The sequence below is a fragment of the Trichogramma pretiosum genome, unplaced genomic scaffold, assembly GCF_000599845.2.
Source record: "Trichogramma pretiosum strain Unisexual culture from Peru unplaced genomic scaffold, Tpre_2.0 scaffold59, whole genome shotgun sequence".
Taxonomy (NCBI): Eukaryota; Metazoa; Arthropoda; class Insecta; order Hymenoptera; family Trichogrammatidae; genus Trichogramma; species Trichogramma pretiosum.
In genome coordinates this window covers 22,467-49,190 of record NW_019641668.1, presented here as the reverse complement: position 1 = coordinate 49,190, position 26,724 = coordinate 22,467, and the positions used below count along the sequence as shown (strand labels likewise).

Below are 26,724 nucleotides of genomic sequence, written 5' to 3'. Positions count from 1 at the left end.
TAAAAATAATGTTTTATACAATTGTTACAAAAATTATTCGAATAATTGAACGATTTGATTAATTATTTTCAGCAGTATCGCTTTTTGATCCATCTAATAAATTTTTTGATGAAGTAAAAAAGAACATTTGAAATATTTATATTTTTTGACATGCACATACAAATGTACAATTTTTAGACTCCCAAAAGCAAACCGTGAATTGAACTCGTATACATCTATCGCTATTAAGACTTAAGGTATTGTTATATGTTTAAAATTTTAATTGATAGTTCTAGAATTTTTAAAACAATTATCAAGTCATCTTGATTAATTTATGAAGAATACTTGAAAAGTTCATCAATTTTTCATACTGAACTTGAATAATACCAAGTGAAATATTGTATTATACAGATACTATTTACATCGTAGATAATTATTAAAAAGATACAAAAAATTGAATACACAATTCAATATTGAATACTAAAGATAAGTGACTAAACTTTGTTTTAGAACATTGTGAGAGCATTAAAATGCATTGAAATACGTATAACTTGTATAAATAAGTGTAAAAGAGAATACGAAATTGAATTACTAAGTAAGAATTTGCATTATTGAGCCAACTCGCATTGTGAGCCAACTCAGTCATCGGTCTATGTTAGGCTGTAAAACGTTCTTTTCATGACAATGTACATAGTTGTAATTTTTTAATAGCTCGACAATAGAAAATTTTAATAATTTCAAAATTGAAAATTATGTAAAAGTAAATTATAAAATAGTGTTGAATATGCGCGTAAAAGTTATAAAAAATCAAGAAAGAAATCACATAAGAATTTAGAAACTCCATGCATTCATTAGAGAAAAACTTTAGAATTATATTAATGACAATCATGAAGAATTTATTTTGTACATTGAATGCAAAGTGTGTGTGTGATAATCTTAGCCACACTTGATCACTTTACCGGTGGTATTCAAAAAATTTCTTACCATACATAGAAACAAATTCTAATTTTCGTATTCTTAAATACTAATACAAAAACTATTTTTTACATCCAAGTAAACGATGGAATTTTTTAGATTATACGTTCTCTTTATATGAATAGAAAATACTTGGTAAAAAAATATACGTAAAAATCTCTCGCACTTATGTACTCGATCAATCGATAGAACTATTAAAATCAACGGGAGGTTGAATTACAAATATCCAATTCGTTTACACGATGCAACACAAACGGTATCAGGGTTAATCGAGTCAAATAAGTACCATTTCCCAAAAGTACATCTCCATGCTGCGAGTGGGAGTATTTCATTTATCGAGCTTGATCACGAAGGCCTCCCCGGCAGGGATGGTCAGTTCCCTGAAGTATATGTTTTGTTCGAGTTTGTTGTCCGATCCGACCACCACGTGGCCCCCGTAATACAGGGTGGATAGATCTTTGGTCTGAGTACCGACTCCGAGATTCGCCACAAAAACGTACGTGTTTCTGCGTGGATACCACCTCTCGATGACGATGATCTCGTTCGCAGAGTACCTGTCGATCGATAACAATTGCAATTATGTTGGTGCCAATCCACTCATTTGCTTTTATCGACGACATACCTCACGTCGCCGTTGGCGATAGCTTCTTTATTCTTTAGAATTGCTTTGACGTAGATAGTTGTGGTTTTTGATCGTAGTTCTGACATTTTTGACAACAGCCCGGTCAAATTTGAATCTGCAGGTTTGGCAGAGGCAGGTATCCAGGGATTTTTGAGTGCTTTTGTGAAGGCTTGATCGTTTTCATTTTGATTGTCCCAGCGCATTGGTACCAAATGGCTCAGATGTGCCAGATTTTGATCCATTTTTTCTTCGGCATTTAACAGTCCAACCTGTGCATCAAAATTGGTTATTGTATTACTTGGACGTCGATAAATAAATTAATCTTATGCTCAACAGCTTATGGTCAGTTAAAAATAGAATTGAATGATCATATAATTACGACCAAAATCCAATTTTATATGCAATTATTTTTACTTTACCACTTGCAGATTCACAGATGTGAAAGTACTGGCCATCTAGTGGTGAAGGCTTAAAGTGGTATTATTGTAAGGAAAGTGGTTGAAAACTGATTTTAATTTTTTGAAGTACTTAAATAATCATTTTGTATGCTCCGAATATTTTTAACACGATTGTATTAGAAAAATCGCCAAAAACAAATCAATTAATGGCTATTATTAATGTTGGGTATTTAAACCAGAGTAATAATGTAACAAAAATACCTCATCTCCGTAGAAAACACTGGGAGTACCAGGTAACATCATTCCCATGATGGCAACGGCTAGACTGGCATTGGCCATTTTCAAGACCGAGGCTAATCTGGGCGTGTCAACGCTACCTGTCGACCAGTGGACCCAAGGATTACCAGCTTTTTGAAACAGCGGGCCCTTCAAAACTTTGGAAATTTGATTTTTGATGCTCCGAGTTCCATTGGCGACCCTCAACGTCACGTCGATCAGGTCCATTCGATTCAAGATGCTCTTCTTCGCGAGGCCTTGAGCGGTATCCAAAGCATTCTGGCTGCACATGAGTATCCTTTTTGGACCCAGTAAGCCCTTCCAGTACCTTAATAATACTGAGAAATTTATCTCGTCAGTGTATCGTTCTAATCCTTTGAGGTAGAAACCATCGACGCCTTGTTCTTTCCAGAATTCGAGTGCTTTGGTTACAGGATGATTTTCCAAAAGATTTCTCTCTTCTGGTACAGACTTTAATACGGTTTCGAGTTTGCTTGGAGCAGATAATAAGGATCTCATTGTCTCATCCGAGGATGGTAAATCGGAAGAAGCCATAATATCTCGTTTCAGCCGATCGGTGAAAGTGTAGTTCACCGGTTCGTCCCCGAAATCTTTCACGTACGGATGCAGTGGTAAGTCGAGAACCAGCGACATCTTTTTATCGTGCACAGCCGCGATCAAGTTTTGGAAATCGCGAAAAGATCCGAGAATCGGATCGATTTCAGTCAAACTTTGAGCTTCCATAAAGTCCAATGGATACTTTTGAGATTTAAATATAGGATTTAAGCGAACGACGCGTACACCAAGACTGTCCAAGTAATCCAGTCTATGGGCAATTCCGTTTAAGTCACCAATTCCATCGTTTTGGTAAGAGTCTTGATAGGAAGCAGGAAAGATTTCGTAGAAAAAGCTACCTTGCCACCACTCGACAGCTGGATCGCAGCTGTAAGAAGAAATATATTTTTACAATTATGTGCTTACGATTATGGGATTCATTGACTGGTTACCTCTTCGGCATAGTTGCAATGATTCCAATGGCGAATGCAATACTTCCGGCAAATATTGACATTAAGGACCAAAAGAACGTTTTTCTAATAATAGGCCAATTCCAGCTCGTGAAAGCGTAATTCTTTGGTGGTTTTGGAACAACTAGTTGTATTCCAGTGAGTGGAGCTATACCTCCAATATCTTGATTAGAAAACTGAAAAATAATTTGAGATCAATGGTTTGCATAGTACTTATTTGAATGAGTTGTTTAATAAGTTGAGATTTATTTCCCCTGGTAAAAATGCTTGACATTAATAACGTCTTCGCGACCACAAAATGACTATTTAAAATGTTTCAAAATACATTGCCATTAATTGGCTTATTTTTTGACAATTTTCAGGTACAATTACAATAGAAATATTAAGGACATTTAAAATGATTTAAAAATTACAATTAAACTATTTCAAAAAATTAAGATGAGTTTTTGTATGCGGTGATACAACTTAAAGCCTTCGTCACTGGATGGCGAGTGCCTTCACATCTGTGAATCTGCAAGTGGCAAAGTAAAAATATTGCTATAAGTCGGACTCTTATTTCATTTCCTCAATTTTATGACCAAGAAACTGTTTGATTTGACAAAAACTAATCATAAAATGTCGAGCATTTCTACCATAATTTTGGAAAAAAGTTCAACAGACTGCTAACTCACCAGAGCTTGTGCATCTGGAGCTAAGTGAGTGTACGCAGTATTTAATTGAGTGAGCAGTTGTGTGCAAACAGGTTCATTCGCATCGCTACTGCTGCCGCTGTTGCTGCTCGTCTCGACCATCGGGTCTCGCGAGCTTGGTTCTGAAAAAAAATTTTATTTTTTCCTTTCGTTTCAGACAATTCTATTTTTGATCGACGACACGATTAATAAGTCGTTTCGGGCGATCCGCAAGTCGTGATCATGATCGCGATGTGCATGCATGTATGCGAAGCATCTTTTTGCCGACCGTTTGACTGCACAAGGTCAATTATATTACAAATCAATCGTTGCGAGTAATTCGCATCATTTCGACGCGGCACTTTTATATCAACGTGCAGTATTAGTCCGATCGACTATTTGTGTATACGTAACGTTTTTAAAACAGAGATGAAATAATAGCCCTTTCGTTGACATTTGAGCCGAGCGGAAATATGCCTGTGATCTTAAAGCTGTATCATTTGAATTCGACGTTGGGTATCTTAACGAAGAAATACTATATTGCGCAAAGAAAAAATGTACTGAAAATAAGTAAGTCATTCTTTCAACTTTTTTATTCAAACATAAGTACGAAAGTTTAATGCAACCAAAAACTTGACCGACTAAAACCGCACGATTTTATTTTGACTCTGCTTCTCTCTAATTGCGCGTGAAAAGAAGTAATAAGAGTAAATGTATTGCGAATACAGCAAATAGGCTTACCATCGTGTAAAGGCTTGCACGAGCTATTGACAATGTTCAAGAAAGCAAGGCCGTCTTCTGTGTTGATATTTGTCATCGTATCGTCGGCCGCGTGCACCTCGTACATTTGACTTTTGTTATTGTCCACAGCGTCGGAGAGCTTATGGCGTATGTGATGTTTCAGCTGCGCTTTCGGCACCAAAAGCGGGTAATCGGATCTTTCTTTCTCCTACGAATTATTTGATAAAATTGAGAAAAAATGATTGATACACAATTAAATTTATTTGCATTTGAAAGATGTGCTATTTTTTATATTTAAAGTAGTTTAGTTGCACCGATTTAAAATTTTTCAAATCTACGAGCTCGTTAAATGTGTTCAATGTTATTGCGTCATCCTAGAGTAACAATATTGATACATCATGCGAAGTAAACTTTCAGGGAGTAATAGAGTTGTTATAAAACTTTTACGTGCAGCATAAATTTGAAAAGATATTACTGCATCGTGCAACTTTATTAGACGTACGCGTTTTTATCACAAAAATCGTGTTATTCAATTTTGGCTCTTCGCCAACTCACTCCATCAATAGGCTTTAAAAAAGAAAAAAAAAATGGATCAGCAGTTTTATCGAGTCACACACATACACACAAACACGCTCACACGAACCTGTTGATCATGTTGAATAAGATTCTGTGCGGCAGAAGATTCGGATACGGACCCAGACGAGCGTCTATCTTTTGGGCCACTCATTTCGAAAGGCCGAACGAAGTTATTGTCTTATAGAGTTTCACAATTTGAAAACGTCAACGAGACTGCAAACGATAAGTTTTAAATATTTAACTGATTGTCATAAATGATGGGAGGAATGACGATGATGATCGATCACGAATGATTTTTGAATAATAATTTATTGGCATTATGCCAGGTGTGCGAGAGAGAGTCCTTATTATTTGTTCATTAATCACTGAAAATACTGTCATGGAATTTTTCAAATTTCTGGAGTATAGCCAAATGCGAAGGCGGGGATAAGCGATATTTTTAAAAAAGTAAATTTTTACGATGCTATATCCACGTGTAATTATAGCACCGTCCGTGTACAAACAAACTTGACGTTTATAAATAAAAGAAAACAAAAATTCGTTGGGCTTCGATAACAGTGCGTAAAGCGAGGAAAATTGTATGTCAGTGACCTTTAATGAACAATCGTTTCAAGCCATATTTATGCCTCAATGAACTACTGTGCCGCGAATTGAATTATGCACCTGCACACACTGGAAAACACATACAGCGCACGTAGTACAGTAAAACGTAATATTTTCTTCTATGTGCAGCTATACTACACACCTGATCCGTCACAGTCGAGCGGGTTTTCTACGTACGATCGATTTTTAATAGAAATAGATAAGGCCAACGAGCGTCGTGTCCGCATACAAGCTAGAGAACGAAACACATGCTTGCGCAGCAGTCGCGCGGGGGGCTGCTGCCAAGAGGAGATACGAGTCTCTCGCGAGCTTATCCGTCGAGGTAAAGCTCGTACGCGAAAGCTCGAACGATCAACGTATACTATATATTTATAAGGTACCGCTCACGAGTGCAAGTACACGCGAACTGACTCTGGCTTTTTCGACACGCGCGCATATGCTCTCTGCGACTACGGCTATCAGCTACATATATGCATACGTACGTTTGAGAAGTCGTGTGCGTCGAGTCGGTCTATATGGGCGCGGGCGAAATGCGACTGCGCGCTAAAGTGCCAGGCAGCAGCAGCAGCAGCAGCAGCAGCAGTGAACGAGCATAGCAGAAGCAGCAGCAGCCAAAGTACATTATATTACACCACGTGACTCTGGGATGGATCGTATAACGCTTGGTGGAAGCACGTGAGACGCGTATAACTCGACTCGATGTGCAATGAAAATTGCTCGTATGACGCAACTCGATTGTAATAGTAAACACAGAGATACGCACACACGCACACCGAGATGGGCACGCAACGAGCAAAAAGCTCGACTTGGAGCTTTGATGTATGAATATTTACCCCTTGTTATCGTAGGCTTGTAATGTGTACAGCTGCGAGACTCATAGAACTGCGGATATGATACAGCTCGGTAGATAACGAGTGCACTCGAAGGCGTGTGCGACGTGTGCGTGCCAAGGGTTGCAGCTATACAGAGCGGAAGTCAGCAACAGTAGCTGCAGCAGCAGCAGCAGCAGCAGCAGACAGCGCATGAATACACGAATATAATACGAAGCTTGCAAGCCCGAGTGCGCTTGCAGCGGCGCACTCGTTGCCAACAGAGTTATTGTAGCTCTCGCGGACGCGCTTCATTTTCTAGCTTCATTATGTAGCTTTAAAGAAACTTATTGCGCTAGATTGTAACAACAATAGGCGGCAGAAGCTTTTTGGGACCTTGAATTTAGCTTAGTTCTATATTTTTCGAGTCTCGAGATGCAGAGCTTGCGGGAAAGCTCGTTTTCTCGAATCCGTATCACATTAATTGCATACTTGTGCTCCTCGTGCTTTATAGTTAGTTTGATATTTAACTTGAATGTTGCTTTACGCTAATATAAAGGCAGATATGAGCGCGTAAGCTCTTGGAAAAATCAATATGATAAGAGCTCTTTGAGCTTTATCGCTTAAATCGACGCGCGCAATGCTCGATGCGGAATAGGAATCTTCATTACCGGTTTTGCTGCCTTTTTTATCACCAAACGCAATCACGGGGAGAAAACACCGATAATGTGAAATTATTTTCACAATTATTTTTACTTTTTTAATTGAAAGAGATAAAAACTTTGATTTTGAGTAGAATTTACTTTGGTCAATTATCAAAAACGATTGATGAGAATTTGAGCTTTTACCCTCATGTATGATGATATAAAAATTATATGAACTTTTATTTTTTCCTATATTATAAAGTCGAAAACGCCGCTGCAACCGCGGTTTAATAATGGTTCAATTTCAAGTTCAACGACATGCTGGCCGCAGGTCCAAGTCCAGCCTCAAGCCTAACCATACGCTAGCTTCAGATCCAAGCCCATACCAAACTATAGGCCCTCTGCATGCCTAGCCTCAAGCCCAACAGCATGCCAAGCTGCGACTGGGGCCTTAAACGCGAAGATATAGTCATAGGAAGATTAAAAAACAACATTATGTTAAAATTTTTTCCCGTATTTTCATTGTGTGTTGAGTATTTTTGCAACTATTCAGGCGCATGAGAAACCGATTTTTTCGTATTTTAAAAACGTTCTCAACGATATAACTGTATATAGAATTTTTTCAATTTTTTCAATCAAATTGAAGGAAATTCAAAATCAAGTTTAATTAAAATCTATAAATGAAAATCCGGAAGTGGTTGACAACCAAGACCAATATTTCAAGTTATAATAAAATGTATATGTTTGAATTATGCAGTTTAAATTTGACACTTATAATTCTGCAAGATAAAATTCAATTCGCAGAATAGAAGACAGCTTGCGATATGCAAGCTAGTACACAATGCATGAGCACGATCGACTACGTATAGCCACTATCTTCTTGGAAGTTTACAGGGTGCAAATCGCAATTTCAGTTGCCTCCCTCCTTATCGTCGCAACGATTGATGATACGTGAAAAGAAAAAAACGAACGGAATCGGAAGTACGATCTAGACAAAGTTCAAACTTCAGTAAGTGAAATAACATAATTCAAAGCGATCCGCAAATTCTCTCTCGCCGAACGAGAGTTTAATATTTTCTATCAATAAGCGTATTTTTAGAAAGACGAAATCATACAAACGACTCGAAAGCTTATCGAAGTGGATCATGCGAACCAAATTTTTTGACCAAAACAAAAATTCGAAGGCTATATTTAAAGAGCGGAGTATATCGCTCTGCATCGGATCGTTGCCTTCTGTTGTGGTAAACTAAGTTGCTTAACTTTAATCGGTACACAAGAATTAATAGAAGAGGAGAAGAGAGCAACGGAAGCGTGGTACATGATATACATTGGAAACAAATAACAAGCCGCCACGTGACGAGCACATGGTCAAGACGTCGAAGGAAATCAACTGTATATACATATAATACGCCGATAGCAATTCTTATAACATTGCACATGGCTAATAATTCACAACTTGAGCCGAGTAGAGCGCGAAACTCCGAGCGCGCAATTTATGTAAATTACATACGCTATATAGCTGCATTATCAAATGTGAGGCGCACAGATAAGGCGCCGCGCGAGATGATCTTTGCTCCGCTCGTTTGCACATTATGCGAGCCCAGGCCGACGTCTCAGTAAACCATCGAATCTTTAGCGCAACGGGCTACTTACAGTTTTCGCATCGAATCAATTTATAATAGTAAATATTACTCGTGCATCGCGTGACGCCGCTTCTCGATGTCACGTATTGTCATTCCTGGCACGCGATAAAGATTTTTTCAAAATTCACTCGCTGGTGTAGTTACGTCGAGCTCTCGATTTTTTCTAAAAAAAAAAAAAAAACAGTTCGGCAGTTAAACTGTCATACGAGCGACGATAAGTATACAATTGTCTCACATGGCTGAGAAAGGCAATTGAAAAAAAGTACACAAACGCCGAAAGGAGAAAATAGATCGATAAAAAGTTGTCGAATCCACACATGACAGTGGCTGTCAATTTTCATGGATTCCGTGATTAAGGACTGCAATAACGCAGTTCTCGTGCCTCGACGTTGTTGCAAGCATCATCAAGCTTCACACAAGACCTACGACTACGTCAACATTGTCCTGTCAAGATGGCTCTGGACTTTTTTGCTGGCTGTCTCGGAGGTACGTCTCACATTACCTCTCGCTCAGTAAAAAGCTCAACGATTAACATCCCCCGTTGCGAATTTTTGATGCAGGTTGCGCAGGTATTGTGGTTGGATATCCTCTTGATACCGTCAAGGTTCACATTCAGACGCAAGACCACAGGATCCCCAAGTACCGCGGGACATGGCATTGTTTTCGCACTCTTGTAGCCAGAGAATCGGTGAGTTATTCGCAGAAATAGGAGAAGAGAGAGAGAGAGAGAGAGAAAGAGAGAGAAGCGAGAGAAGAGAAAGAGATAAACAGTGATCGATGCTCGGAAAAGCGAAACACAAACTCTCGGTATACTTACTCGTGGAAGAAGAGAGGCGATAACCTTTCAGCGGAATTATTATGCCGACGATCGAAAAAATTAATTATAAACAAGTAATTTGCAGTATCGAGTAGCTCTCGATATACGGGCTGCGCGAGCTTGCGCCGAGTGAACTTTTTATTTTTTATTATTATTTACAGAACTGAGCAATCTTGTATTTTTGCACCAGTTGATTTGTATTTTTATCCAATGCGGAAATTTAGACTACGAGCGATATTTTTTACACGCTTAATACTCATATATCCGCCGCGTCGACAGGAAACACTACTGCACCAGTGTGATTAAAAAACAAATGTAGCGAAACTTTGATCGATAAGTTAAGCGGGGGAGGAAATCGTTGTAATCCGAAAATTGTCAAATCTTTGCAGGTATCCGGACTTTATCGAGGCATGTCATCACCGATGGCCGGTGTAGCCGTGGTCAACGCCATAATTTTCGGCGTCTACGGCCAGACACACAAGTACCTGAACGAGGGCCCGATGGGCTCGATGCTCGGCGATGGATTGTCGAGCCACTTTTTGGCCGGCGCCGCCGCGGGCATGGCCCAGGCTCCGGTCTGCAGTCCGATCGAGCTCGCCAAGACGCGGCTTCAGCTTCAAGGCGGCTCGGTCAATAGTCTGAGACACGCCGGGCCAGCTCAGTGCCTGAGACACATCTACCGCAGCGAGGGCTTTCGCGGCGTGTTCGGCGGCCTCGGGATCACCCTGGCCCGCGAGATACCGAGCTTCGGCGTGTACTTCGCCACGTACGAGGCGCTGACCAAGTCCGACCGGCGGATATCGACGCCGCACATGCTGCTGGCGGGCGGCACGGCCGGCACCGTGTCCTGGATCGTCTCCTATCCCCTGGACGTGGTGAAGTCGCGGCTGCAGGCCGACACCGAGGGCAGATACTCCGGGGCTCTGGACTGCTTCCGCAAGTCCGTCCAGGCCGAGGGCTGGATCTGCATGGTGCGCGGCCTCAACTCGACCATCATCCGGGCCTTCCCGACCAACGCGGCGACCTTCGCCGTCGTCACCTGGACCATGAGGCTGTTGGACGATTCCGCGCAGTCGCAACAGCAGCAATCCGTCGCCAAGATCTCCGTGCAGCTGCCCGAGCTCTTCAAGCCCAAGTCCTGGAACGGCACTCTGGACCGCTACGGCGAGAGCAGCAGCGCCAGCGGCAGCAAGCACCAGTCGCTCAAGTCGTTCGGCGACACCATGGAGACCTATCTGCACCGACTGGGCGAGACGAGCCTGGCGCTGGTGCCTCATCAGTCGAGCACGAGTGGAGGACACTACTCCTCCGTCGATTCGCATTTCGACGAGATCAGCCACTTCGAGGGCACGAGAGAAATTATACACTATTGAGCTTGGATTATTTTCTAATTGTACTTTTAAAAACACGCTTATTTTGTAAATGTACATATTATATATTTATACATATATTATCGAGTAAGCCAGTACGAAGTAACGCAATGATAAATTACTTTGTCATAAAATGATTATTTTTAAATACAAAAGCATGAAACGATCGAGCTTTCGAGCTCAATTTTCCAGTGTATAAATTTAATTCGACGCGACAACATATGTTTGCATAGGGCAGCACCGGCGCGACGCTCATTTTGTCCAAACGTCAAAATCACTCGCGAACATCGATTCCCCCCATCCGCGTGCTTTCATTCGCGTTTTCTCAAAATTCTCGACGTACACCGACGCGCGTCCCGCCCCATTCCGGACCCGGAGAGAAAAATTCCAGCGCCCACATGACGACCGCGATCCAATAGACGCGTACGAAAAATTTCAATCGTGTAAAAGCTCGGCAAAGAGCTCGGCGGTGTAATTCAAATTCTTATAACCTTCGCGAGAGACAGCGTCATCGTCGTCATCGTCATTTCAACCGGTCAATCAGGTTAGGATCGACCTGTGCGTGTGTCATCGTGTGTAAATAAATAAGTCCAAGCGAGGCACGTGCAACTATTGTAACATGAAGATTTTTCCCCTCGGCGAGCAGGAAGGGCACCGCCGTCGTCGTGTTCGGCAGTGCGACCGATCGTTTCACCATATCAGCGTCGAAAAAATTACCACCGGCCATCCCGCGAGCGACGAGCTACATGAGCCGAGTAGAGAACGATTGGCGCAGGTGAGATCGGGCCTCGTCGGCCGAGCGAGGAGGAGCCGTCGTCGTCATCATGGAGATCGACGAGGTCAGCGGCGGCAGCAACGCCAGCAGCGTGGATAACAACAACAATAACAACACCTCGACGGCTGCTCAACAACGGAGTAACAGCGGGGCTCCCACCACTAGCAGCATCCTCGCCTCGGCCTCGGCCGGCTTGGTCGAGGCCAGCGGCTCGGACGCCGACAAGTGCGGCCTGCTGCTGCCCAACATCGATCTCGACGCGCCCCTCTCCGACCAGCTGAGCAGCAGCGATCGCTGCATGAGCGTCCAGACGATGCAGTCGCTCTACGACATGCAGCAGAACAATCTGCTCTGCGACGCGGTGCTCAGGCTCGAGGACGGCGGCGTCTTTCCGATACACAGGGCGATCCTCTCGGCCTGCAGCACCTACTTCAGGTCTGTTTTTCAAATTACGACGATTGCGCGCAAAACACCTGCCGTCGAGAGACGGATTCGCATCGATGATTTTCGCGTACATCACAATGTAGGACCCTGTTCACGACGAGCCTGAACTCGAAGGAGAAGACGGACTTTCTCATCCCCAACGTGAACAGCAAAATCATGGAGCTGCTGCTGGAGTACGCGTACCTGCGCGACCTCGACATCAAGCAGGACAACGTCTGCCAGCTGCTCACGACGGCCGACTACCTCGGCATCTTCGGCGTGCTCGAGCTCTGCTGCAACTACCTCAAGCTCAATCTGTCGCCGGAGAACTGCATCGGGGTCATGCTGTTCGCCCGCGAGTATCTCTGCACTAATCTGGAGAAGACGGCGCGTCGCTACATCCTGCGCAACTTCGTTCAGGTACGCGTCCGCGAGCAAAGTGTTTTTTTTTTTCGAAAGGGGAATAAAAGGACGAATCGGCGCAGGTGTCGGAGCGCAACAACGACATCGTCATGCTGCCCATCGACGAGCTGACGGTCCTCATCGGCGAGGACGAGCTCAACGTGAAGAACGAGGAGACGGCCTGGGAGCTGGTGCTGCGCTGGATCAATCACGACGCCGACAATCGCAAGTGCCACATCGTCGAGCTGATGCGCAACATCAGGCTGGGCCTGCTCGACACGCAGTTCTTCCTCGAGAACGTCAAGGACCATCCGTACGTGGCCGGCAACGAGGCATGCCGGCCCATCATCATCGAGACGCTCAAGTTCCTCTACGACCTCGAGATGATCACGCAGAAGGACGGCGAGGTGCCGACCCCGGAGATCGCCCGGCCCCGAGTCCCCCACGAGATCCTCTTCACGATCGGCGGCTGGGTGGACAGCGACGCGACCAACATCATCGAGACGTACGACACGAGGGCCGACCGCTGGGTCAAGGTGCCGGAGGTCGATCCGGACGGTCCGAGGGCCTATCACGGCGCGGCCGTCCTCGGCTACAACATCTACGTGATCGGTGGCTACGACGGCGCCTCCTGCTTCAGCAGCTGTCGCTGCTTCAACGCCGTCACCAAGACTTGGCGCGAGGTCGCTCCCATGAACGCCAGGAGGTAGGTGCTTCGATCGAGTTTATCCGCACACGAGGGTGCATCCGAATCGTCGTCGCAGGGCGTACGTGTCCGTGGCCGTGGTCGAGGACATAATCTACGCGATGGGCGGCTTCGACGGCAACTATCGGCAGAAGACGGCCGAGCGCTACGACTACCGGCGCAACCAGTGGTCCCTGATCGCCTCGATGAACGTGCAGCGCAGCGACGCCTCCGCGACCAGCCTCAACGGCAAGATCTACGTGACCGGGGGCTTCAACGGCCGCGAGTGCCTCAAGTCCGCGGAGGTCTACGACCCGGCCTGCAACCAGTGGACCATGATCACGCCGATGCGCTCGCGTCGCTCGGGCGTCTCCTGCATCGCCTATCACGGCCACGTCTACGCGATCGGCGGCTTCAACGGCATCTCGCGCATGTACTGCGGCGAGCGCTACAATCCGGCCAGCAACAGCTGGAGCCGCATACCCGACATGTACAATCCGCGCAGCAACTTCGCCATCGAGATAATCGACGACATGATCTTCGTCATAGGCGGCTACAACGGCGCCTGCACGACCTACTTCGTCGAGTGCTACGACGAGAAGACCAACGAGTGGTTCGAGCTTGCTTTCCTTCGGCTTTCTTTCTTTACCCCCGTTCCTTCCTTTTTTTTTTTTTTTTTTTTTTTTTTTTTTTTTTTGATTCACGACGATGATGACGATTTTTAGGTACGAGGCTACCGACATCAACATGCGACGCTCGGCGCTGTCGGCCAGCATAATCACTGTGCTGCCCAACGTCTACGACTACATTCACAAGCACCGGGAGCACCTGATGGAGGAGAAGCGACAGAAACTCCTGGCTCTCGAGTCTCAGAGAAAGCAGCAGCAGCAACAGCAGCAGCAGCAGCAGCAGCAGCAACAGCAGCATCAGCAGCAGATGTCGAGCGGCAGCAATCGCGCTGCATACCAGTTCAATTCGTCCCAGAGAAGATGACGTCGCGACTTTTTTATTGTACACGAAGAAGGACAAACGCGCGCACTTTCGACACAGCCAAATTTGCAGCCGTGAGAGTGTACTCCTCGACTCGTGCTCGTACACCTTATTTCCTATCCGATTTACGATTCACTCGGTTGTCTTTTTACAATTGCCTATATTTTCACACATACAATATGCAAAAATACCAATAAACATACGATTGCAACTTCATGTTAAAAGTGTCCTTCCTCTTCCATTCTCTTTACTTCTCTTTTTATTTGAAATCTTTGTGCAAGATGCACAAATGCAAATGAAAAACTAAATATTCATGACATTTTGTGTACAAAAAAGCTCATGTATGCAATGGCCGCTTCACAATAATCGTATATTTCGGCCATAATATATCCCAATGAGAAAGGCTTATAAACAAACAGAATAGTACGTCCCAGTCATGAAAGTATGTTGAAAAACGGCTATCAATTGCCAGATAGACAATTTTACTGACAAAAAAAACTGTACTACATCTTTGTTAAGGTTATAACATTCACAACGAGATATCGATGAGCTCAATCGCAATAATACGAGCCAAATTACTGATGTTAACAGTTAAAAATAGGAGGTATCCCAATGAATTTTGTATTAATTATAGGAAAACTTTTTTTCTAATGAACGGATTTTCAAGTTATATACGTCAATCTCTTTGTTTTTTAAAGAAGAAATAATAACAAAATCGTTTCAATCTATCTTGGATAGTTTACAAGAATATGTCGGGTTAAACAAACGTCCCGGCTACACGGAAAAACTTTGGACCATGTTTCACGCTCGAATTCTGAAAACGAATCAAACACAAGTTTTACTGAGCTCGTTTCATCACCAGCACTAAGCACGATTCAGCCTCGAGACTGAGCGTGAATCGCGCTCGAGCCTCGTCGAGCTAGCTTCGACATTATCGCTGAGTGCGATTCACACTCATCTCGAGGTAACTCATCTCCCAATATCCAGCCACAATTCAATTAAAGTGAAAATTGCATATTTCAGAAAATCTAATAATACCATCGAAAAGATAAGGGAATTTCCTATCGGATACAGTATAGCCAGTTACTTTTTCAGAGAGTTTTGATACTGCTACGTGGGGTGAGGATGGAGAGGGGTTAAATAAAAGGCGAAATAACTAATTAGGCTCAAAATATATCAGAGGGAAGAAGCTGTTTGCGCAAGACGTCTCCTCGTCGCTTGATGTGCTGATACTGCCACCGTTGATGAGCTATGCTCTAAAATCTAATCTCTCTCTCTAAAATAATCTCTAAAATCTAAAAAACTACTAAAAATATTAGGGGTGTACGAGTACTCGAAAAAGCTCGGCTCGATCGAGCCGAACTTTTTTTTCGAGTACTCGGCTCGAACTCGATTTTTTTTCGAGTACTCAAGTTTTTCGAGTTTCGGTCTACGCAACTATATAGTGAGCATTATCATCCATTTTGTAATTGTGTGGTCATATAAGCACATTCGTATCTATTATATACATAAGTCGTAACATATGTCGTATAAATAGTCCCGTTCCATTACACAGATACTTTTATACAGCGACGTTTCAAGGGAAAATCAGTAATATTGAAAAATTAAATTAAAAATCAAATAAAACAACAACGGATCATAAGTTCGATGCAAAACCTTGTATACCGCTGCGAATGCAATTATGACCATGCACAAGGGGTGATAATGGTTTTATCATCGCATCTTTTAGTAGTCAAAAACTCGAGTACTCGAGTATTCCAGACTCAATTCGAACTCGACTCGAGCTCGACGAGCCGAGTTTGAGTCGAGTAATACTCAAAAAATCGAGAGCTCGCACACCCCTAAAAAAATATTAAGAAAACCTCCAACTTGAGCTCAAAAATATTACGTTTTACCTCATAGCGAACTTCTTACGGATTCTGATGGCGTTTCTTTAGCTTCGGAGAATTTTCAATGTTTAAAACTGGGTTTTTCTGATGATCTTTGATCGAGTATGAATGGTAACTATGAAATTCAATGCAAAATGAACAATATCTTGGCTTGAGAATTGTATATCTCCACCGTGTTAAAAATAAAAGTACAATTATCTTGGCTCGAGGAAATATTGCAACCATATTAAATGTAAAATAAATCAATATATTCGTATGTACTGAAATGCATATCGATATTTTTCCATAAATTTCATGCAGATGCTCACGTGGATTTCCACCAATATAGATCTGACAATTTCTAGTTGATAATAATTGTTCATTGAATCAATCCACAATTAATAATTACATTTTAATTGTTAATCAAAATTACACTTTATTGTAATTGTAATTGTTGTAATTGTAATTGTAATTGTTAATTGGATTTATTCACAATTATCAATTACATTTCAATTGTTAATTGTATCGGTTCACAATTAACAATTGAAATGTAATTGTTAATTAAACGAGTATGTAATTAATTTATCTTATTAATTATTTACAACCCTGCTGATCATTACTTGGGGGCCGCGTTAAGAGAGCGAAATAATTTTCAACGAAAATTCTATTTTTTATCAATCATATTTCATCATCTGAAAACAGTTATTGTTACAATTAACTAGAACCATTAAAATATTAAAATATTAAAATATTTTTTTGCTCTTTTTTCAGCAAAATCGTTATTGACGTCATTAGAAAATAATTTTCGTAATAAATGATTTTCTATAGTAATCATTACCAGACCGTCGAGTTATTGACTCAAGGATCGTTTTTTTATATGAGTTCAATTTGTTCTTCCTGAATCAAAGAATCAATTAAGTTTGAATCGATCACTTTGTTATACATAATATCTTTATAGAAGCGGAAAATTAATAAGCCTTGATACACGAGAACTCAACACATGCACTGCGTTATAATTCAACATGGCAGTTGATAGTACGATAATAAATTACTTCATATTTTAGTATCTTATTGGGAAATGCGGATAGAAATTTTCATGCCAAGATGGCGGAAGGAGATCGGGCATCAACACAGGCTGTTATTGGGAGCCGAGTAATATTAAATAAATTTTTAAAAATCAATAGAAAATTTTTTTCAGGTATCTGATATGGTCAAGATTCTCTATATTCAAATATGTTCTTGTAGAAAAAGTTTCGTTGAAAAACTTCTGTCCCTTCACTTGCAATTAGTTAATGAAGATGTTTTGACCCTGTATCTGACATTAATTCGGCTACTAAAGTGAGGTTATTGAGAGCTGCATAAAAATAAAAATAAAAAAAAACAATAATTGGCTTGGCATAAAAATTTCTACTACACATTTCCCAACAGCAGCATCACTCGGTTTTCCGTCTTCAGCGTGGGCCAGCGCATCATAGCAGTGGAAAACGTACCCTCGTACTATGTTTCGTAAACGTGACACTATATGTCGCTTCACTATCGTATAGTATGATAACTGCGTATTGATGCCTCATTCCTTTCTACTTATTAATATCAGTATTTTGTAGAACAAACTTTTCATTATCGTGCAAAATATCTCAAATATTCCTCAGGATTGAACGTAATTGTTTTTACCATCAAATATCTTCTCATATTCTGATTCAAGAGTTTTGAAAAGATTAATCGAAAACTAAGTCAAGAAAAATTATTGCAGTAATATGGCACCTACTATTGATTCTTTTATGAACTCATTTACCAATAAATTGTGAGTATCTAATTTTAGTTCAAGCATATTATTTACTTTAAAATCAATAAGGATAAATGTCTTATCGTTATCACAGAGTGTGTGTGTGTGTGTGTATACATGTCTTTATGTGTATTGTTCTAATAATCTCAAAATTAAGCTTCCTAAAATCAATGCATGTCAAATTTACATTATTTATATTATTATATTATATTTCAGGGAAAGTCCAGTACGAAAGCATTTAAAAAATGTGTATGGATGCCTTTCATTGTCTACTTTATCAGCTGCATTTGGAGCTTATGTTCATTTACATGCAATCTTTCAAGCCAGTTTTTTGACAACATGTTTGGCTTTTGGACTTCTTATTGCCTTAGTCCTTACACCTGATAATGGGAAAAATCACTCCCTACGCCTAGGATATTTCTTAGGATTTTCATTTTTCACTGGGATAGGACTTGGTCCATTATTAAGTGTTGTTATTGCTATAGATCCAAGCATTGTTATGACAGCTCTTATTGGTAAGTTTATTCCTTTCTAATATAGTAAATTGAGTAACACAGGTAAACATAGAGTACAAAATTAATTTCTATGAAGTAATTTAATGTCAAAGTATATATTCTAAAGTAAAGTAGAAATCAGCACTGTATAATTATTGCAAGCTAAGTAAGTTCCAATCATTTACGGTACATTCCTTTCACACTTGAGATTTTATGCTTAGTTTAAACCATATAATAAAACAAAGAACTAAGTTTCATACAATAGTTTACTTTTGCTTTAATGGGTTATTGCATAAAATGAAGTAAAAAAATTTTTATAGTTGGTAATATTCAGAACTCTCATTATAGCTAACCCATTAGGCTTAAAACTTTAATTTTTTGAATAATTATTTTACTGCATAATATATATTGTTATAGGAATGAAAAATAAATTTTTCTCAGATTTGGGTATGCCATAAAAAAGATTTTAATTACAATTTAAAACAAATTGAAATGAAAACTTACACACCTAAAAGTTATGCTTCTTTTAAAAATCAATTTCTTTAATAAAGTCATAGGTGAACAATTGATGTAACATTAACAGGTTTAATTAAAATAGTTATTTTAATTATATAACTCTAAATTGGTCAACTTTTTCAATACACACTTTTATTTTGTAGTAAAAATAAAATATACTATGTAAATGAATGTATATTCTGATGAAATTAAATGGTTTTTCAGGTACTTCAGTACTTTTTGTTTCCTTCAGTATATCATCACTTTTGTCCGAACGAGGCCAATGGCTCTATTTAGGAGGAATATTAATCAGTGCTATGAACTTACTAATGTTCTTTTCATTAGCAAATCTTTTCTTTAGATCAAATTTGATTTATCAACTTAATTTATACATTGGTCTGATGCTAATGTGTGGATATATTATTTATGATACTCAACACATTATTGAGAAAAATCGCATGGGTAACAAAGATTTTATCGCTCATGCTCTTGACTTATTCCTCGACTTAGTTCATGTATTTCGACACCTACTGATTCTTCTTACAAAAAAGGTTTGTGTTTGTACTTTTACAAGGAGACGACTTAGGCTATGGGATACTGATTCAAACATTCTTTCAAGGATTTTACATACAATAATGTACCCCAATATTGCGTAAATTTTTATTCGAGTTCATACTCGAAATATAGATTATATAGATATAGATTTATTCAAAATATAGATTTATTCAAAAGGAGTCTTCAGGCTTACGAGATTAAAGAAATATTATAGGATATTTTCCAATTATCACAAAATGGTCACTTGGAGAAACCTAGATTGTTATGCCACCAAGCAAAAAAGTAAAGTAACCATTTTGTGACAATTGGAAAATGCCCTATAGATACATTGTTATAGTATATAGTCCCTGTCCCTGAATCGGCATCGCAAAGTTCAAGTAGTGCCTTTGTTTTTTCAATCGTAATTAAAATTATTGATATTTGTGGAAGATAAATTTTAAATGATGATTAACTTTTTCCAGCAAGAAGACAAAAAACGTAAACAGTAACAAACTGGAGTGAAAAAATGTACCAATGGATATAAGAAATTTAACTATTAATTACTTATTTACTATTTGTCGAAGCGGTTTAGATAATCTTATTAAAAGACAAAAAATGATTATATCAATAATCTATATTGCTTTCTGGAGAAAATTATAAACAAATTTTTGTTAAATCTTTAAAAATAAAATATGATAAGCCTTCGCCAAGGTTTATATTAAGTCTCGATTGTGACTTCTTTTCTGTAATTCTAATAAATGTTATTAAAAATTAATTGATACATCATATTATTCTCATGTGTTCAAGTAATTGAGGAGTATATGATACTGCAGCGCCTCTACGCGTTCAATGTTAATTTACATTAGAACTAAAGGAATAGGGCATGGTGGATTTTACCCTATTCCACTAGTTCTTATGAGACGAATTTAAAACCAAACTGTTTTACATCTAATGAACCCTTAGTGCTGTCAAACCACCATTTCTATGACTTCCACACTGTGTCAGTGACATAGTGACTTAATGGCAGTCCATCATGGTAAGCTTACAGGGTATCGGAAAGTAATGTGAGAGGTAGAGAGGGTAAACATGTTCTACAAAACCAAGAAAAATAACACGTGATGTGTACCTATACATTCATGACTTCCCAATACGGGAAATTTATTGGGTAAGTACTGAATTTCTGTATCAGATTCTTAGTCCGTTTAATGACGTTGGAAAGGATTCTCACACCATTATGATCGGTCAACTACTACATGCAAGTTTAAATTCTTAGTTAGCTGCTAGTTTGTAACATTACATCTCTTTGTTGAAAAATTTCCACCTGAAAATGTAAATGGATTCAATTGGAATCTACTTAAAAGTCCAACCAAATTTATTATTCACTTATGTATAATCGAGCCAAAGTTTGTACCCCAATTTCTAGATCAATTCTTTTTTTTGGTGATTTATGGATTTGGAAATTATAACTATAGCTATAAAAGAGAACCAAATTAAAGTACGAGATGTTCTTTCACTCTAAAACTTTCCTAGAAACCTTCATCTTCGTGGGGGAGCGTTAGGAAAAACGGAACCGTAAAAATGAAAACTTCTGTCAGGAAGATTTCCAAGGTCGACGCCAAGTCCTAGGTTTTTGGTGATGATTTTTAAGTGATCTAAATCAAAGGAAGGTTTAAAAGACGACTCGGATTTCGATGATCTGGTGCACTGCTGCAGGTAGCTGATGTAATTAAAGCAGGCAACTTCAGGAACTTTTTATTTTTCAAGTTTCAAAAAACAAGCAAAAAGTACTGAGGTGATTTGACCCATGGGTCGCCTTAAAGAAACATCAAGAATTTTTTTCCACTTTATTTTTTTTTTAATATCCATTATAAAACTCGAGAAGGACAAGTGGTTCAATCTTTCCTTTGAGATCCTGTTGATAACCCATTGATGATCCATATAAAATAGTGCACACCGCACACGACCTGAACACTACTCAGTTGAAAAAAATTGCATGGATATCCGCGTTGATTATCACACCGATTCCACGCGGATCATACATAGATTTCTCGAGGGTCAGGCATTAATACCACGTGGATTAAATAAATTGCCTATGTAAGTAAACCGCGAGGATTGACATAATACCTACGCATATTTTTTATCAACCCACGACGATTTTCGCAAAAATCCTCGTGGATTAATCAATTATCACCGTGGAGAAATTAAATTCCACTACGATTCACCGACATTACCTCGCGGATACTTGGAGCGAGCTCGCAAAACAAGTCCAAGGTCCTCGAAGAGTTGAAAAACCACCAACTTAGAATTTTTGTCCATCCATGTATGATCCACGTGGAATCGTTGTCCGATCTGCGTATGCTATCCATGTCTAATCCTCGTGGATATCCATGCAATTTTTTTCAACTGGGTATAGCTCACATGGTTCGTTCATACTATTGAATCGCTTAAATACTTTTTTAAAAAACATTACGTGCCAGAAAACGCAAAAGAAATAAGACCCCACAAAAAATAAATAGAAACAGGTAACTGTCGCATCGATATCTTTGTAAATATAATAGGTTGAAGATTCTTAGATCTCCGTCAATTTTGATCGTATCGAGATGATTTTTTTTTAGTTTTCTTGGAAATATTTTTTAATTTAAAGTCATACATATTTTGAATAGGTTTGAGTCAAAATCGAGCTGCCAGACCCTCTTAAGTGTAACACCTAAAGTGATAGGTAAAAACCTGTACTGGGACTTCAGTCATTCGTTCATTTGCGACACTGCTTCCCGGTGCAGAGTCGTAGAGGGGAAATTTTCTTTTCCCTTCTCATGTGAAAGACCCTTTGCTTATTCCAACGGTCGTGGGCTTCATCTGCCGGGACAGGGTTGTGAAAATGATCGGGAAAAACGCAGATATACGGCTAAAACAAAGACTATTTTATTTTCTCAACGTTACAAAATGAACTGTCTTTCTATACGACTTTACTAATCTACACTCGTCACAGCATTGACACACGCATACATTACGGCTAAAATCACTCATAGACGCATCTCGCATACACATATTCCAAACTTACAATTAATTATTCACATAATCGGCTAAATGATTAAATCTAATTGCTCTACTCTCCTGAATCTCACATTTTACAACGATCCGTGGCTCAAAAACTCAGGCTCAATTCTTACGTGTCTCTGCATCTCCGTGCACGTCCGCACACTTCGACGTCCCAACAACGAGAGAGCGAGGCAAGTCTCGACTCGATACGCAAAAGCGACGAGGCGCTGCTGTCGTGCCTACGAACTACACATAAGAGTCTGCGTGCACTGGTCCACAGTGTCACATACCTCCCCCCAAGACTTGAAATATTTACATAATTTTCATGTCTGAAATACCACAATACAAAAGGGAAATATCACTGGGCTCGACTTACATTGGCGGCTAAAAACACAATAACAATACGGCTAATAAATTTACAACTTCTTAGGCTATCTTAAAATTAGGATTTCAATCTTCTCATCCTGGCTCTGCTCGAAGGAAGAAACTGGCCTCGTATGCGCTCTTGAATATTCTGGAAGTTTTAGCTTGCCTGGCGATGACGGTGAGCTCGACTGCTTCAAGGATGACAGCGATGTTGACAGATGTTCTGCTACACTTTCGGCTTGACGATAATTAACAGCATAGTCCTTCCTTTGGAAGCTCATGACTGGCGTAGTGGCGATGCATTGGTCTGATGTGGTATTTAAAAAGATCCTGCAGCACTCGGCCAGCAAGGCATGGTATCGTCCATCCTCATAATTTTGCAGTCGATGAACGGCCAGTCAGTCGGAGTACTTTGATCGTCCGATCTCCATCACTATATACTTCGGCCGGCTCGAAGAGTATCTTCCGAGTGCCTCCGGATTTGGAATATTCTCTGATAAAAGTACTTTCGAGATTGGAGCACTCTCCGGCATTGCGAGGCATCACAAGGTTAGATCGTTGGCCTTGAAAACCAGCTGTCGTTGTAGCCAAGCGATTCGGTCGTCGATGGTCGTCCAATCAGGCTTGATTATCCAGAACTTCGAGTTTACCTCCATTGGGCGCAACTCATCAGATTATGTCCTTCTTCGGTCGAGGGCTGGTGACAATTCCCTATGTCCAGTGGGCCGGATGGCATTTCCATTATAGTGATCCTAGCCTTGAAGTGTTGGCTTTATAAATTACCTGCTCAGAACAACCAGTAAATGATTATACGTGCTGATACATGAGTATGGCTCGATATAGCGCTTCGACTCTGAATTCAAGAGCCGTGCTTTGAATCTTGGCTCTACGTTGGCTGAAACTTCCTCAAGGCATCGGCATTATAAATATTCGTCTCAATAATCAATCACGTTCAACTTGATGCTGTCGCTATGGATTGTACGCTCCTCCTGGTACATACATTTGCTCAGCAGGTGCAGGTGGAACATAGCGCATATCTAAATTTTTCTTACGCTCCCATAAATGGCCCAAATGTTCTAACTGCTCAAACGTCTCAATTACTTTATCGGCCATAGAGTGGCGATATTCCGGCAATAAATTTCGATAAGCAATATTCAATAATTCCTCCTCTGATGGAGGTCTGGAAAAACGTGAAACGATGTACTGGAAACACGATAAGTACGACGAGATACGTTCTCCTTTGGCTTGGGTTCGCTTTTGCAAATCGTCCATCAAATCCCAATAATCATATTTTCCGATAAATTGATGTTTAAATTTATCTTCGAACTGTCCCCAACTATTTACTCGATTTTCAATTGTGTGCCACCAACGAAGAGCTCGCTTCGATAGTATACACGGCAATGCACTCAAAATGTCTGCGGCAACAAGACCCGAATTATACACACACTTATTTAATCGGTCAAGGAAGTCTTCGGCGTCCTCGTCTTTTTCCTCGCCAGAGAACTTCAGGTTCCAAGTTTTTAGTGACTTGACGGCTTGAATTTTACCTGATACACCACCGTGATCGAATGAAGCACGACGAGTATCAACTACCGGCTCAACTGGCTTGCAACTTCTCAATTTACCGGCAGAATATTCAAGTTCGCGTGGTCGCGAACAAGGTTGCTCTTCAGCTTCATCAGACATATAACCGAGGAGTCTATTCGTCTGATAATAATGTACTCGGCTTCTTTCTGGCAGTGTTTGGTTTTGTTTGCCAAACGGATTCGACTTGGCTGTAAACGACGCATTCGTATTGTGAGAAGTTCGCGGGGTACTGTCATCACAAGTGCGCGGCTTGAATATCGGCGCAAATCTAGGCTTTATAGCAGACGAATTTCCACGGTCAAAATCTCGGGGCGAATTAATATTACTTGTTACACCTTTGTCTGCATAATCACGGCAATTTTCAGGCCATTCCAGGTGAGGCGTATGCCACACAGTAGGCTCGTCATCTGTGTCAGATTCAGTGTGCGATTCTACCGATGGCTCGATTTGATTGGGCTCATTCTTTATAAAGGGCTTCAGTAGTGTATTATTAGTTTGCGGCTTCAAAATTGACTTTCTAGACGAGTTACTAGTACTCGGCTTACTCAGAACATTGCCGGCGGCTCTAGTCGATCGAATACTCGTTCTCTGCTCACTTACTCGCTCCGCTATCGTGAGATGGTAATCTTGCGTACGCAAAGATTTCAATATCTCTTTATGAATAATTACTCGCGGAGGCACGTCCTTTGTCGGCACCGGACTCAAGAGGTTAGGCTTGGCTCGAAATGACGGTACAGGCAATGATGCATTTGGCTCGGCGTGTTCGCGTCTCGATTTTGTTACGACCGAATCCGATGGCTCGAATGACTTGTCGTGCGGGACATGTACTTCTGCCTCGCCAACCATAACAGTAGGTCCTTCGTCTTCCGAACTCGTTTCGTCACCGTGCACAAGCTCATTCGCGTCATTTCCCGATCTCTCACTCAGATGCGACAATACGGCGGGTTCGGTGTCGCTAGAGATAACGTCAGTATCAAACCACGGCACTGCGTCACAATATCGTGGGTCGTCTCGTAAGCGCGCACGTAGTAGACGTTCTTGCAGCATCCGTATCGGCCCCAGCGTACTACACTGTCGTCGGCTCAACTCATCACAGATATTCGCGACGTCCATCTGACAAATTTCGCGTTTCACCATACGATTCTCGCGCGAAAGTTGCATCAACGTGGTCATCTGTCGGTTGTAAGCCTCCATGATTGATTTTACAATGGCTAACTAACACAAATGATTTACGGGAGCTACAAGTACTCGCGACTCAAACGAAATTTACTCGGGCACGCACTACTGATCACACTTATTTCACGTTATAACACTTGATTATAAATTTCACGCACACTATTTGCAAGGATGCAAATACTTTTTCGGCTGTACAATTGAAAGGCTCGAAGATTCGCGTATATCTCCACTTGCTTGTTTCGCCACAATGAATTTACCGGATGGCGTAAACTTGAAATACACTCTCGATAAGGGCTCAAATAATATATGAATTTGTGAAAATACAATTAAAAACTATATTGCCAAATATAATTTAAGGCTCAAACAACTTACAGGCTAAATACTACTTGAATAAAATAAAGGCTGAACGTAATTTTGAAATCAGATTAGGTTATACGAAAAACACAGAGCGATCTGTACACAGCGAGGGCACGATTGCGAATGGCTATGCTCGCGTTGCGTCGCAGCACCGCGTCAATCTCGGTGTTCTAAAACTCTGCGTGTTTCAACTCGCCTACTCACATGCGTTCGTCTCTCAGCGGCAGCGCCATACATTCGCGCGGCAACGACCACCACATGCGTTCTCCTGTCTCATCTGATTTCTGCGAATCTCAACGGCTAAAGAACGCTCTCAAATCTTTTCATTATGGCGGCTTACGGCAAAAACTCGATTATTCGTATTCTCTACGACTTGTAATATCGACTACACTAACCGACTCCTGTCACATAATTACTCTAGAATTCATGCACATTAATTACTCTAAAATACCGAAGATGCACTCACGTTCATCTACACTTGAATTATCTACTCGGGAGCCAAACACACGCTCAAAATTCATCAATTCAACTACCTCGGGAGCAAAACACACGCTCAAAATTCATCAATTCAACTACCTCGGGAGCAAAACACACGCTCAAAATT

At 40.8% G+C, this 26,724-nt stretch overlaps 4 protein-coding genes across 10 annotated transcripts; 3 read left to right on the top strand and 1 right to left on the bottom strand.

Annotated features, from left to right (window-relative positions):
- Positions 1–45: 45 nt before the first annotated feature.
- LOC106654885 (maltase A2-like) lies at positions 46–6,894 on the bottom strand. Of its 7 annotated transcripts, none has more exons than XM_014374988.2 (8): positions 6,697–6,894; positions 5,328–5,473; positions 4,685–4,892; positions 3,947–4,086; positions 3,258–3,451; positions 2,236–3,193; positions 1,577–1,845; positions 46–1,508 (listed from the first exon to the last, which is right to left on the bottom strand). In XM_014374988.2, the coding sequence occupies exons 2-8, from the start codon at positions 5,409–5,411 to the stop codon at positions 1,283–1,285; spliced, it is 2,079 nt and encodes a 692-aa protein (XP_014230474.1). In that variant the 5' UTR covers positions 5,412–5,473; positions 6,697–6,894; the 3' UTR covers positions 46–1,282. The 7 variants fall into 7 exon arrangements, with proteins under 7 accessions (XP_014230474.1, XP_014230473.1, XP_014230476.1 ...); XM_014374987.1 differs by lacking the exon at positions 6,697–6,894 and adding an exon at positions 6,346–6,689; XM_014374990.2 differs by lacking the exon at positions 6,697–6,894 and adding an exon at positions 6,006–6,258.
- A 1,879-nt stretch (positions 6,895–8,773) lies between these two features.
- On the top strand, positions 8,774–11,330 carry LOC106654675 (mitochondrial basic amino acids transporter-like). Its single transcript, XM_014374644.2, has 3 exons — positions 8,774–9,445; positions 9,520–9,647; positions 10,166–11,330. The coding sequence occupies exons 1-3, from the start codon at positions 9,412–9,414 to the stop codon at positions 11,147–11,149; spliced, it is 1,146 nt and encodes a 381-aa protein (XP_014230130.1). The 5' UTR covers positions 8,774–9,411; the 3' UTR covers positions 11,150–11,330.
- A 99-nt stretch (positions 11,331–11,429) lies between these two features.
- On the top strand, positions 11,430–14,575 carry LOC106654515 (kelch-like protein 10). Its single transcript, XM_023460351.1, has 6 exons — positions 11,430–11,704; positions 11,793–12,356; positions 12,449–12,764; positions 12,830–13,452; positions 13,511–14,044; positions 14,157–14,575. Exons 2-6 carry the CDS (start codon positions 11,971–11,973, stop codon positions 14,422–14,424), a joined length of 2,127 nt encoding a protein of 708 aa, XP_023316119.1. The 5' UTR covers positions 11,430–11,704; positions 11,793–11,970; the 3' UTR covers positions 14,425–14,575.
- A 3,265-nt stretch (positions 14,576–17,840) lies between these two features.
- LOC106654796 (bax inhibitor 1) lies at positions 17,841–20,370 on the top strand. The gene is made up of 4 exons (XM_014374819.2): positions 17,841–18,090; positions 18,289–18,587; positions 19,287–19,612; positions 20,078–20,370. The coding sequence occupies exons 1-4, from the start codon at positions 18,044–18,046 to the stop codon at positions 20,102–20,104; spliced, it is 699 nt and encodes a 232-aa protein (XP_014230305.1). The 5' UTR covers positions 17,841–18,043; the 3' UTR covers positions 20,105–20,370.
- The last annotated feature ends 6,354 nt before the right edge of the window (positions 20,371–26,724 follow it).

Coding starts and splice junctions, on each gene's coding strand:
- LOC106654885 (XM_014374988.2), bottom strand. CDS start 5,411: ATGAGTGGCCCAAAAGATAGACGCTCGTCTGGGTCCGTATCCGAATCT. Junction 4,893..5,327: donor TTATTCAACATGATCAACAG/GTTCGTGTGAGC, acceptor AATAATTCGTAG/GAGAAAGAAAGATCCGATTA. Junction 4,087..4,684: donor GTGCAAGCCTTTACACGATG/GTAAGCCTATTT, acceptor ATTTTTTTTCAG/AACCAAGCTCGCGAGACCCG.
- LOC106654675 (XM_014374644.2), top strand. CDS start 9,412: ATGGCTCTGGACTTTTTTGCTGGCTGTCTCGGAG. Junction 9,446..9,519: donor TTTTGCTGGCTGTCTCGGAG/GTACGTCTCACA, acceptor TTTTTGATGCAG/GTTGCGCAGGTATTGTGGTT. Junction 9,648..10,165: donor CTCTTGTAGCCAGAGAATCG/GTGAGTTATTCG, acceptor AAATCTTTGCAG/GTATCCGGACTTTATCGAGG.
- LOC106654515 (XM_023460351.1), top strand. CDS start 11,971: ATGGAGATCGACGAGGTCAGCGGCGGCAGCAACGCCAGCAGCGTGGAT. Junction 12,765..12,829: donor TCCTGCGCAACTTCGTTCAG/GTACGCGTCCGC, acceptor GAATCGGCGCAG/GTGTCGGAGCGCAACAACGA. Junction 13,453..13,510: donor GCTCCCATGAACGCCAGGAG/GTAGGTGCTTCG, acceptor TCGTCGTCGCAG/GGCGTACGTGTCCGTGGCCG.
- LOC106654796 (XM_014374819.2), top strand. CDS start 18,044: ATGGCACCTACTATTGATTCTTTTATGAACTCATTTACCAATAAATT. Junction 18,588..19,286: donor TGTTATGACAGCTCTTATTG/GTAAGTTTATTC, acceptor ATGGTTTTTCAG/GTACTTCAGTACTTTTTGTT. Junction 19,613..20,077: donor TGATTCTTCTTACAAAAAAG/GTTTGTGTTTGT, acceptor AACTTTTTCCAG/CAAGAAGACAAAAAACGTAA.